The 12464-nt window shown below is 35.3% G+C and overlaps 1 protein-coding gene across 1 annotated transcript; it reads right to left on the bottom strand.

Moving 5' to 3' along the window:
* Positions 1–7795: 7795 nt before the first annotated feature.
* LOC131680299 (uncharacterized) lies at positions 7796–8590 on the bottom strand. Its single transcript, XM_058961022.1, has one exon. The coding sequence runs from the start codon at positions 8588–8590 to the stop codon at positions 7796–7798; it is 795 nt and encodes a 264-aa protein (XP_058817005.1).
* Between the last annotated feature and the right edge of the window lie 3874 nt (positions 8591–12464).

Here is a 12464-nt window from a genome sequence, read left to right as displayed (position 1 = left end):
CGATTTTGCTGAATATATAACGAAAACGAATAAAATATCCCTTAAAATATCACCATTGGGCATACATGCAAAAATTCTTTAACAATTTTTGATATACTCCTAATTTTGCCACATTATACAGTAGGTTCTTAGGTATGTAAAAAAATATAACGAAATAAAAAAATCGAAAAAAAATATTTTGGTTTTTGGCCAAGAATTTGTTCTAGTTACTCCTCTGTGCGCCGTCAAGTAAAGAAGCATGAAAACAAAAAGAATAAAACCAAAAAAAGATGGAAGCCCTAGAAAGTCCATTGCATATTTATTAGCCTTTTCTCAGAAGATGGGATTTTCAAAAACATTTCAAAACTTTCTGATGCAATAGTTCTCAAATTCGTACAATCCGGTTTATTCATTTTCTTTATCCAAAAACGTTTTTAGCTTCAAATAGATTACCATTTCATTTTAATTAATTATTTCACTCCGCATCTTTTTATTCGTTTTGTTCATCTGCGTTCATTTTACTTATTTTATTCGTTTCATTCATTGGATTCACTCTGATCAGTTTATTCTTTTTGTGCATTTTACTCATATCATTCATTTAACTTATTTTATTCATTGTTTTCATTGTATGCATTTTATTTATTTTTTCCAGTTTATTCATTTTGTTCCGTTTCTTCATTTCAATAATCTGACTACAGGTTATTTAAAGTTTCAGTTTTAATCATTTCATCCAAAAAATTTATTGGATTCAATTTATTTCTTTACATTAATTTATAACCTTTTACCATTGTTCAATTTTTCATTTTAATCAATGCTTTTAATTCTGCTCATTTCTTTCTTTTCATTCATTTTATCACTTCAGCTCATTTTGTTTATTTGATTCGTTTGTTTTATTTATGCATTTCATTTATTTTTTATTTTATTCATTTCGTTCATCCATTCTTTCTATTCATTTGATCCATTTCATTAATTTGATTCATTGTATTCACTGGATGAATTAAATCAATTTGATTCATTTAATTCATTTGATTAATTTGATTCATGTGATTCATCTGATTCATATGATTCATTTGAATCATTTGATTAATTCAATTCATTTGATTCATTTAATTAATTTGATTCATTTGATTCAATTGATTCATTTAATTCATTTGATTCATTTGATTCATTTGATTCATTTGATTCATTTGATTCATTTGATTCATTTGATTCATTTGATTCATTTGATTCATATGATTCATTTGATTCATTTGATTCATTTGATTCATTTGATTCATTTGATTCATTTGATTCATTTGATTCATTTGATTCATTTGATTCATTTGATTCATTTGATTCATTTGATTCATTTGATTCATTTGATTCATTTGATTCATTTGATTCATTTGATTAATTTGATTCATTTGATTCATTTGATTTATTTGATTCATTTGATTCATTTGATTCATTTGATTCATTTGATTCATTTGATTCATTTGATTCATTTGATTCATTTGATTCATTTGATTTATTTGATTCATTTGATTCATTTGATTCATTTGATTAATTTGATTAATTTGATTAATTTGATTAATTTGATTAATTTGATTCATTTGATTCATTTGATTCATTTGATTAATTTGATTAATTTGATTCATTTGATTCATTTGATTCATTTGATTCATTTGATTCATTTGATTCATTTGATTCATTTGATTCATTTAATTAATTTGATTTATTTGATTCATTTGATTCATTTGATTCATTTTGTTCACTTGATTCATTTGATTCATTTGATTCATTTGATTCATTTAATTCATTTGATTCATTTGATTCATTTGATTCATTTGATTCATTTGATTCCTTTGATTCATTTGATTCATTTGATTCATTTGATTCATTTGATTCATTTGATTCATTTGATTCATTTGATTCATTTGATTCATTTGATTCATTTGATTCATTTGATTCATTTGATTCATTTGATTCATTTGATTCATTTGATTCATTTGATTCATTTGATTCATTTGATTCATTTGATTCATTTGATTCATTTGATTCATTTGATTCATTTGATTCATTTGATTCATTTGATTCATTTGATTCATTTGATTTATTTGATTCATTTGATTCATTTGATTCATTTGATTTATTTGATTCATTTGATTCATTTGATTCATTTGAATAATTTGATTAATTTGATTAATTTGATTAATTTGATTAATTTGATTAATTTGATTAATTTGATTAATTTGATTAATTTGATTAATTTGATTAATTTGATTAATTTGATTAATTTGATTAATTTGATTAATTTGATTCATTTGATTCATTTGATTCATTTGATTTATTTGATTCATTTGATTCATTTAATTCATTTGATTCATTTGATTTCTTTGATTCATTTGATTCATTTGATTCAATGGATTCATTTGATTCATTTTATTCATATCTTTAATTTTATGCATTTCATGTTCAGTCATTCGTTTTACTTCATTCAATTGGTTAGTATGAGTCAATTTATTCTATTAATCTTTTAACTATTTCTAAATATAATCTTAATTTTTATGTGTTAACCTAATCTAATTTGATTCGTGTATATTATAATTTTGATTTACATTAATTTTTCTACTCATTTTATGAATTTAAAACCTATTGTTTCATTTTTTACTTTACTTTTTTATTTCGGTCGTTTTGTTGATTTCTATAATTTATTCAGTTTATTCGAGATTTTATTCGTGCAAGACTAGAAACTGTTTTCATCCCACCTCCAGTTGAGTGCCTACTTCTCGTGAGTTCTGCAAACTAATCCAATAGTGAAATGTGTAAGAAATGTCTCATCTCACTGCTAGGTGGATTAAATCGGTTTTTAGTATAACTCTCCTATCTTTTACTTTTTGTTAACACAACCTTTGAACAGCTTATTTAAAACTTCAAGCCGAGTATTTTTCTCCAAGACACCGAAGATCTAACTTTTTTCTTTAAAAAGTTATGGACACCTTTCGTTAAAAAATAGCCTATTTCAAGGCTCATTATCGCTGATGCGGGCACCTAAAATTGAATACTGTTTCAATCACATAAAAGATCATACTTTTTAGTATATTTGAGCAAAAATTGGCGAAAACGATATTTTTTTTAAAATTTGCAATTTTGATTTAAAGTTTGTAGTTTTGCAGGTTCAACGCATTAACCCATTCATGCCCATGTTGTTTGTGGACAACAACGTTTTTAAAAAGTTATAACTTTCGATTAAAGCAAGATTTGCTCAAAAAACAAGTAAGGCTAATAAATGGACTACTGCCTTTCATTTGGGTATTAAAAGTTACAAGGATAAGCTCTACAACTGAAGTTATTGTAATTAGTCTGCTGGAATTCCGATGGAGCAGTGCTGCCAGGAACAGTTTATGTTGATGACGGAAAATAAATTTTTCATATATCTTCGTTATGTTACAATATTATTGAAAACTGATAAAACCTATCAATTTTGACTGTCTTTGGCAACGTTTTCCACGCAAGTGAACTATTGTAAATATTCTAGAAAAATTGTATGGAGCATTGGAATGTAAAAATTGAGCAGCTTCCAGCACTGCGAGGGTAGCACCTATCTTTATAAGAAAAGGCTTTTCGTGTTTCTTGATCCAACCGTTTTCAAGGAAAAATAGTTTTGAAACCCTACCTGCACTAGAAAAAAGTTGGGCATGAAAGGGTTAACGCATTTACACACATATCGTTGTATTATGAAAAAAGCCACATTCAAATATCATTCTCTCATCGCAGCAAGCTTTGCATAAGTGGAACGATTGTCAAAAAATGTTTTCTGATTTTATTCGTTTTAAATAAAACTAGTAAATATGGATATTAGTCGAAGAGAGTTGGTGAATTTGCTTATCACTGGTAAAAAGACAGATGAACAGCTTAAGTTCATTACAAGTAGTAATCTAAATGCAAAATTGAGACTTGTTCATGTTCGAAAGAAATTTTATATTTTGTTAGAACAGCTTTTAGAAAACTTCAATCCACGTTTTTTCATAACTCTGAAAGTCTAACTTTATTCTTTCAAAAGTTATGGAAACTTTTCGATCATAAATAGCCCTTTTTCAAATGTCATTATCTCTGATTGGGGCAAATAAAAGTAAATTCGGATTGAACCATAGAAAAGATCATTCTTTTAAGTATATTTTAGCAAAAATTGTAAAATATGATTTTTTAAACATGTAATTTTAAATTTATTAACCAAAGCCTTAAATTTTGTCGCATAGCGACATAAAAGAAATTGCCTAAAGCCTTTGTATTTCCTTTTCTGTTTTGTTTACATATCAACAATACAGAATGTGTTCAATAAAAATAATTTGACTATAAAAACAATTTAGAATTTATTCAATGCCCATTAATTCAAAAGTAGATTTATTTATTTATTTATTTATTTATTTATCACGCACATCAACAGGCCGTACTCGGCCCCAATGATGGAAACTTAAACTAATTACATCTAAAAAACTGCAAGAATCGATTTCTCAATGATATTCGAGACAAATGAAAGTCGAACAAGTGCGACACACGATTGAAGAGGCGTTGTAGTCCCGTGATAGCGGCATTAGCTGTTTGAATAGTTCGTCGAAACGGCACTCTCAGAAGAACGTTTCCGCGTAACGTTTTGGACCTTGCTTGGATGTTAACTCGCTCTAGTAAATCTGGAGAATCGATGCGTCCTGACAGAAGATCAGAGATGAATAAGGCTCTTGCAGTTTCTCTACGACGCTGGAGAGTATCGAGCTGGATGAGTTGGCACCGACTCTCGTAGCTTGGCAGACGAACAGGATCGCGCCAAGGCAGGCGTCGAAGAGCATACCGTATAAATTTTCGTTGAACGCCTTCAATTCGATCGCTGCTGTTCATGTAATTCGGGTTCCAGACCGCCGAACAATACTCCAGCGTAGAGCGCACTAAAGAGCAGTATAGGCTTTTGAGACAGTAAATGTCTGTAAAGGATTTAGCCGTACGGAAAATGAAGCCCAGGCTTCGCGATGCTTTACCAACAACATACGAAATGTGATTCTTAAATGTAAGTTTCGAATCTAACAGCACTCCAAGATCCTTAATGCAGCTTACCCGGGAAACAAGAGCTCCAGACAAGTTATATTCAAACTCAATGGGATCTTTTTTTCTGGTGAACGATATCACAGAACATTTCGCCGGATTCAGAATCATTCGGTTGTTTTCACACCATCTGCTGACAGTGTCGAATTGCTGCTGCAAATATTGTGCGTCCGATCGGCTCCTAATTCTGTTGAAATTTTTTAGATCATCTGCATACGACAACCGTGGTCCTTTCAGCTGATAGTTTACATCGTTGAAATAGAGAGTGAATATTAATGGTCCGAGATGACTTCCTTGCGGAATACCAGTCGTTGCGGAGAACAGTTTGGGGTATGCATCACCTATGTTCACACTGAGTTGACGGCCAACGAGATAGGATTGAAACCATCGCAGGAGTGATCCACTGAAGCCAAGTTTTTCCAATTTAGCGACTGCGATATCGTGATTGATTTTGTCGAAAGCTGCAGATAAGTCAGTATATATAACATCAGTTTGTTGATTCGCATCAATCCCTTCGGACACAAAAGAGGTTAGAGATAGTAGATTCGTCGACGTAGATCGATTCGGCATGAATCCGTGTTGGTCTTTAGAAATATATTCCTTACAGTGAAAAAACACTGACTCCACCACGACTAACTCAAAGAGCTTGGAAATGGCACAGAGCGCAGATATTCCTCGATAATTGTCAATGTTTCTCTTATCACCTTTTTTGTGGACAGGAAAGATGAAAGCTGCTTTCCACAACTGAGGAAAAATCGCGGTTGTCAGTGACATTTTGAATAGTTGACAGAGAGGTTCCACCAAACCAGATATACACTTTTTCAAAAACACAGCAGGGACACCATCTGGCCCAGGAGATGACGATGCTTTAAGCTTGGATGCTGCTGATACAATATCCGAGTGCTCCACATGAATCTCACTTACTGACCGTTCGAGTTGGGCCACGCCGCTAGCTGCAACGTCAATCTGCTGCGAGGACAGAGTCTCACTGACGAACACACTCGCAAATTTAGAGGCGAACAATTTGCATATGGCTTGTGAATCATGCCCAACTTCACCATTCAAGAACATTTTAGAAGGTAAGCCGGTTTCTTTCCGCTGCTCATTGACGTATCTCCAAAACGATTTAGGATCCGACTTAAGCTTACGTTGCATTTTTCGTTGGTAGTTTGAAAAACAAAAACTGTTCAGTTTTTTAAAATCGTTATTGAGCCTTACATAATAAGCTCTAAGTGACAAGGTACGGCGTTTGGTAAACTTTCGTAATGCTGCTCTTTTCGCAGTTTTTAGCTGACGTAGCTCGGCTGTCTGCCAGGGGGATTGATCACTTCGTTGATTACACTTTGGGACATGACGGTCGATAAGGTAGCTCATTATATGGCAGAACGTTTCAGCGGCGGAGTTCACATCATCCTTGCTTAGCACAGAATCCCAGTTAATACTTTGTAAAATATTCAAAATGCTGCTATAGTCGGCCCGCTTATAATTGAAACACACGGTGGGCGCGTGGCTCGAAAACTTCATAGGCGGTACGTCCTGGAGTGTAAGATGTAGAGGCGGATGGTGGCGAACATACTTTACTAGCGGGGTGAGGGCGGTGGAAATATACGGCGATTGATCTCTGGCATTGACGAAGCATAGATCTAAAATCCGGTCGTTCTCGTTCGTGGTGCTGTTGATCTGCTGAAGTGTAGCCGTGCTATAGCCATCCAGAAGAGTTATGCTGCCAGGATGAAAAACAGATTCGTCTGGGTCGGGTTGTAGAAATCCGTTATGAACGGAACGCCACTTTATTGTAGAAAGGTTGAAGTCGCCGATAATCATGATTTCGTCAGTGAGTTGCGCCATCGCGGAAACAGAAGTCAATGATTCAGAATGAGAATCAACTAGTGCAGAGTCGCGAACTTTATCGGGAGGGAAATAAACCACACATATATATAATGTTCGATTTCCCAATTTTATCGCTGCCCATACTTGTTCGATGCTGCTCCAAGCGTCATTTGTTATATGTTGAACTTTTAATCCACGACGCACAGCGAGCAAAACACCGCCACCGGAGGATTTGTTGCTGTTGAGAGGGCTACGATCACATCTGAGAACCTCGTAGTCAGAGCAAATCACCTGGCTGTATAGAGTCTGCTCATTTAGCCATGTTTCTGTCAATGCGATGATGTCGTAACAGCAGTCCGAGGTAGCTAGACGATAGGTATTTGCACAGGAATTCATGCCTCCCACATTTTGATAGTATAAGTGGATGGGCGACGATTTTAGGCACGGAAGGCTGACCGGCACTCCTCGATTCATTCGTCTGGAATGTACACCGGGGCGATTGGAATGACTGCTAACAGCGGAAGGAGCGGGTGAACTGCATGAATTGGTAACACTCGTGATGGAAGTTGGAGTGCTCCTCAGGAGGTTTCCAGCTGACGGCTGACAGCGATGACTCATTAATTGACAGTCGGAAGCATTCGAGCTAGAACAAACAGTTCCATCAGGAAAAACGGTTGATTCATCAACATAATTTTGAAAATACTTGCCAAAGAGGGCAATTTGGAAGTCCCCCTCTCCATTCCCAGACACAGGGCCGGGACGACTGAAGATACTGCTGACTGCAAGGGGCACGACTGTGCTGGGAGGATTGGGGGATTCCATATTGCTTTCTACGGTGCGTCCCGGTTGCCGTTGATCAACAGGCGAATTGTCGGTGCGTGGTCTAAAATAACTGCTATTTGCGATGGATTTATCCCAGTCGAGGTGTTTTCCGAAACCCAAGCTTCCCGTCATTACGTTCTTGCCGAAAGTCGATGAACTCGCGGAAATACATCCCATCCGGCCAGGTATCGGCATTGAGAGCTATTTCACGAAGTTGAGGGTCAACACCAATTTTGAAAGAAATAAAATTAAGCCCGCTCAAATTTGCGTCTTTTTTCACTAACTTCTTCACTTCGACCGGATCGTCCGTTGAGAGGCACTCCTTAACCATAGCACCAACCTCAGCTTCGGAAACGGTGGTAGCAATTCGTGACAAGTAAATCCAGCATTTACTAGTAGCGGGTTGAACAGTGATTGTGGGTACCTTTGCTACATCACCCTTTTTCTTGCCACACGTTAGACTAGGGACATCGGATTTAGAAGGAAATTTATCATCCTCCGTCTCGCGAGCACGTTTGGCTCCAGCTCTATTTGGAACGGGCCATGATATGGGAGTTGCAGGCAATGTCGTTGCGGATTCCACTGATTTTCTGGTTTTCTCCATTTCAGTCTTTAATGCTTCAAGCGCTGTTTTATGTGTGTCGGTCAGCAAACGGAACGCTTCGCTCAATGCTGTAAAAGCTGCATTCACTGCGGAGGATTTCATCAAATCCACACAGCTGTCGCAAAGCCAGAATATATTCGCTGAGTCGTTAATCATGTCCAATTTTGGACGAGTGAGCGTTGAACACGATAGATGCATGATTCTGTCGCAAAATCCTTGGCATTTCAGCTGATTCAAAGTGGTTACCGGCTCGGAGCACTGCAGGCAGATCGAATCCATTGCGAATCGCCTACAGGTAGGCAACAGTAGCTACTTCGCGAGTAAGCTTTCCCGATATGCATCCACGGTTTCACCACAAGGATTCTATCACTACCGACGACACTTTGGGAGAACAAAATGTTTATCAATTGTCACCGCACGACCAAGAATCACAAATTATCAGTCAATTGATCAATAACTGCAGCTTAGGCGAGGGCACAAACTCTATTCTAATTGAGAAATCACTTAATATACACAAAAAACGATCCAAAATACGAGAACGAAAATAAACAAACTGATTCACAACAGTGTTACCAGAACAACCAGATGCATTGCATTTTCAGGTATATCCAGCGGTGCTCGATGAATTCGACGTTTACATTTAAGAGAAATTATAGGATCTGATGAAACAAGAAGTCTCTTGATTTGCTTGTTCATCGCGGTAACTTCATCCTTTGTTAGTTCAGGATTTTCCTTCTTGAAAATTAATTTTACTGGTCGGCACAGGGATACTGAAGATGGAAAATCATTATTTCAAAGAATGCAGTCTCTTGACTCATCTTTCCGGCGAATAACTACACGTAATGGTACTATATATAGAGCAAATATATGCGAATCGTTATACTCGAATAGTTCTCCATTTTCATCTTCGTCTACGCACATTTCCTTGTATCTATGTTCAAGTGGAAAAGAGACTGTCAGTCAAAGTTTAGAAGAAAAATAATGTTGCCTACCGGGAATGGTTGCTGCTTCCATCGCAGCCCAACTTAAAGATAACAAACGTATTATCCTCAGGATGCAGTGGTAGAACTCCAATATTCAGAAACGAGATGAGTCGTTCCACGGTATGGTTAACAAGAGCTTGAAGGGGAACATTCGCACAAGAAGGCTGAACAGAAATTACTGAAAAAATGGTTGATTCAGGGACGAATCTTTGAGAATAGTACATACCGATCGGATAGCATAGTTTCTTTTCTTCTACTATTTTATTATACGCGGGATAAATGTCCAAACCCTTCTGTATAACTGAGCTGCGTATGTTTTGGTACTGCTCCTTAGAAAAATCATTTTCACAACTAAATCTAAGTGCCTCCTCCGCAGTAAACGCTTCTGCAATCGGGACAGCCATAGATCCTAAATTCTCAATGGTAGATCTGACCGGACTTTTCGACAATCGTTCGATTTGTCTGCCAACTAAACGGAAACCAGTAGAATTAGCGTTGACGGCTGACGCTAAACCAAGTTCTTCCGTGGAATACTTATTGCGCAACTTTCCTAATCGCTTTATTTTGTCTCTGCGACATATTTCGGAAAATGGTTTCCTCTTTCGACCTTTACCTTTACCTTCGACTTCGAATCTTAGCTTTCCTTCAAGCCACATAAAATTTTCCAGCTCAAACCGAATTTGCGTGCGCTTGCACCGAATCCACAACCTTCTAAATTCCAACATGAAGATTTTTATTTTTTTCCGAGCACTAACAAGTCTCAATTTTACATTTGGATTACTACTTGTAATGAACTTAAGCAGTTCATCTGTCTTTTTACCAGCAATAAGAAAATTCGCCAACTCTCTTCGACTAATATCCATATTTACAAAACGTATAAAATCAGAAACCTTTTTTGACAGTCGTTTCACTTATGCAAAGCTTGCTGCGATGAGAGTATGATATTTGAATGTGGCTTTTTCATAATACAACGATATGTGTGTAAATGCGTTGAACCTGCAAAACTACAAACTTTATATCTAAATTGAAAATTTTAAAAAATATCGCATTCGCCAAGTTTTGCTCAAATATACTAAAAAGTATGGCCTTTCATGTGGTTGAAACAGTATTCAATTTTAGGTGCTCGCATCAGCGATAATGAGCCTTGAAATAGGCTATTTTTTAACGAAAAGTGTCCATAACTTTTTAAAGAAAAAAGTTAGACCTTCGGTGTCTTGGAGAAAAATACTCGGCTTGAAGTTTTCAATAAGCTGTTCAAAGGTGTTCAACATCAGTGCTAGAAATCTCAAACCAAATCAATGGGATAGCGAAAAAATGGCCCATAAAATAGACATACAAACGAATTATTGTTAATGCTCTGTTAATAAAATATCTAAATTGTGGTGGGAAAACTTAATTTTCCTGAAGGGGTTATATATTGTACTGAGCCAAAAAAAAAAGCGGCTGAGAATTAAGAAATCGACGCTTTTTCTTGAAAAGGGCGATACTAGCAGTGATACTATTCAAAGAAAATCAACAGTGAATCTTTCCAGACTTGGTTTTATTTCCTATTTAAGAACTATTGTGTTTTTACATCCTAGATTGCATGATTCAGTGATCGAAACCCAAAACTTCATAAAGTATTTGAAATTATTAAATAAAAATTTGTTTTTGCTATTGAAATTGACAAAATGATAGAATCGCCTTTTTGGCCATTGCTTACTTTTTCGGTCCCACCTATCAGCATTGAAGTATCACCCTTACATTTTTTACAATAACTACCGTTCTACACCACCGATTTCGTCCGTGTTTTTTCAATAGCGATCATTGTTACTATTTACAGCTGGTATCAGCTTGATAATCCTAAAAAAAATACGAAAATAACAGTTTCGCCTCTAAACTGCTAGCAAAAAAAGTATCGCCCTGTTTGTTTGCATGGAGCGTGGAGGGCGAAACTTTAAATAAACAAAAATACAGTTTCGCCCGTTGTATTTTTTGCTGTAGTTTAAGAAAGCAATATCGTAGAATCCAAATATTTAGGTTAATTTGTTGCGTTTCAAAGCCCTCATTCGCATGTATGAAAAAATCCTTATGTTTACATTTGTAAGTATCGCCCTTTTCACAAAAAAGCGTTGAAATGAAATCGCAGCTTCTGATATCACGCTATCTCTGAAGTGCATGCGTGCATAGTTCCAAATTTTACTTCGACATCGACTTTTTCTAAAGGTGACTTCCTAGTAGTATCCTTGATTTGAATTATTATCGCTAATCCTAATGCCAAAGAACAAATAAAAACCTCTCGAAAACGAACCGTTTGGGAAAATCACCATCATTACTGAAATTTTCATTTTCACGAATCTTTTCGATAACCTTCCGTCACTTGCGTTAATGCACTGGGTGCACAGTACTCTGAAAATCTAGCGAAATCGTCTTAGGGCACCAGCGGGTCTAATTCAGAGCTATCTGCGCGACGAGTTAAATCTGTAAAGAATACTAAAAATTAATTTCTGTTCCATAATTTTCAGTTCAGCTATTCGAGAGATCGTGCTCACCGCAAGCCATGAAAAATAGACTACGTTGTGAAGTGACTATTTATTAAAAAATCACGGTTAAATAAAAAATAAAACTATTAAAAAATTTCAAATAGTTTATATTTTTCACAAACTTATTAGGAAAAATTGTTTAATAAGCTTTCGTAATAGTGTGTAGGAAAAAAGCTGAAAATTTTAGTATTTTCTCTATCTGCAACATATAAACCCTTAAGTATACCAATTAATTGGTATACGAATTGGAATAGGTTCGCCAAATTTTGGAAGAAGTCTATAAAATAACCCCTTGAAAACTACCTAAAAATTGTTGTAGTTCGAAGCAATAAAAAAATCCCCGAAAATGAAATGTACAGGTACATTAGGTCCATTAATGTGAAACACAGTGAATAATACATACAATAAAGACCCATTTTTATCAGTCTCATGGTGTATTTTAGGCTGACAAAATGGGGACATTGACTAAATCGGGCAATTTTTTTTTCTTTATAATAAACTGAAGCTGTTAAAATATTCTTCCCGTCCCTTGATGTAGTCTGATAACTATTTCTGATTATGATGAATTTTTCATTTTTGCATATTTCCATCTTCATGATAAGGAAAATATGCTCAAGAAAGGATTTACTCGAATTCAGTCTTGTTCGT

The sequence above is a fragment of the Topomyia yanbarensis genome, chromosome 2, assembly GCF_030247195.1.
Source record: "Topomyia yanbarensis strain Yona2022 chromosome 2, ASM3024719v1, whole genome shotgun sequence".
NCBI classification, from domain to species: Eukaryota; Metazoa; Arthropoda; class Insecta; order Diptera; family Culicidae; genus Topomyia; species Topomyia yanbarensis.
This window is presented reverse-complemented; position numbering and strand designations above follow the sequence as displayed.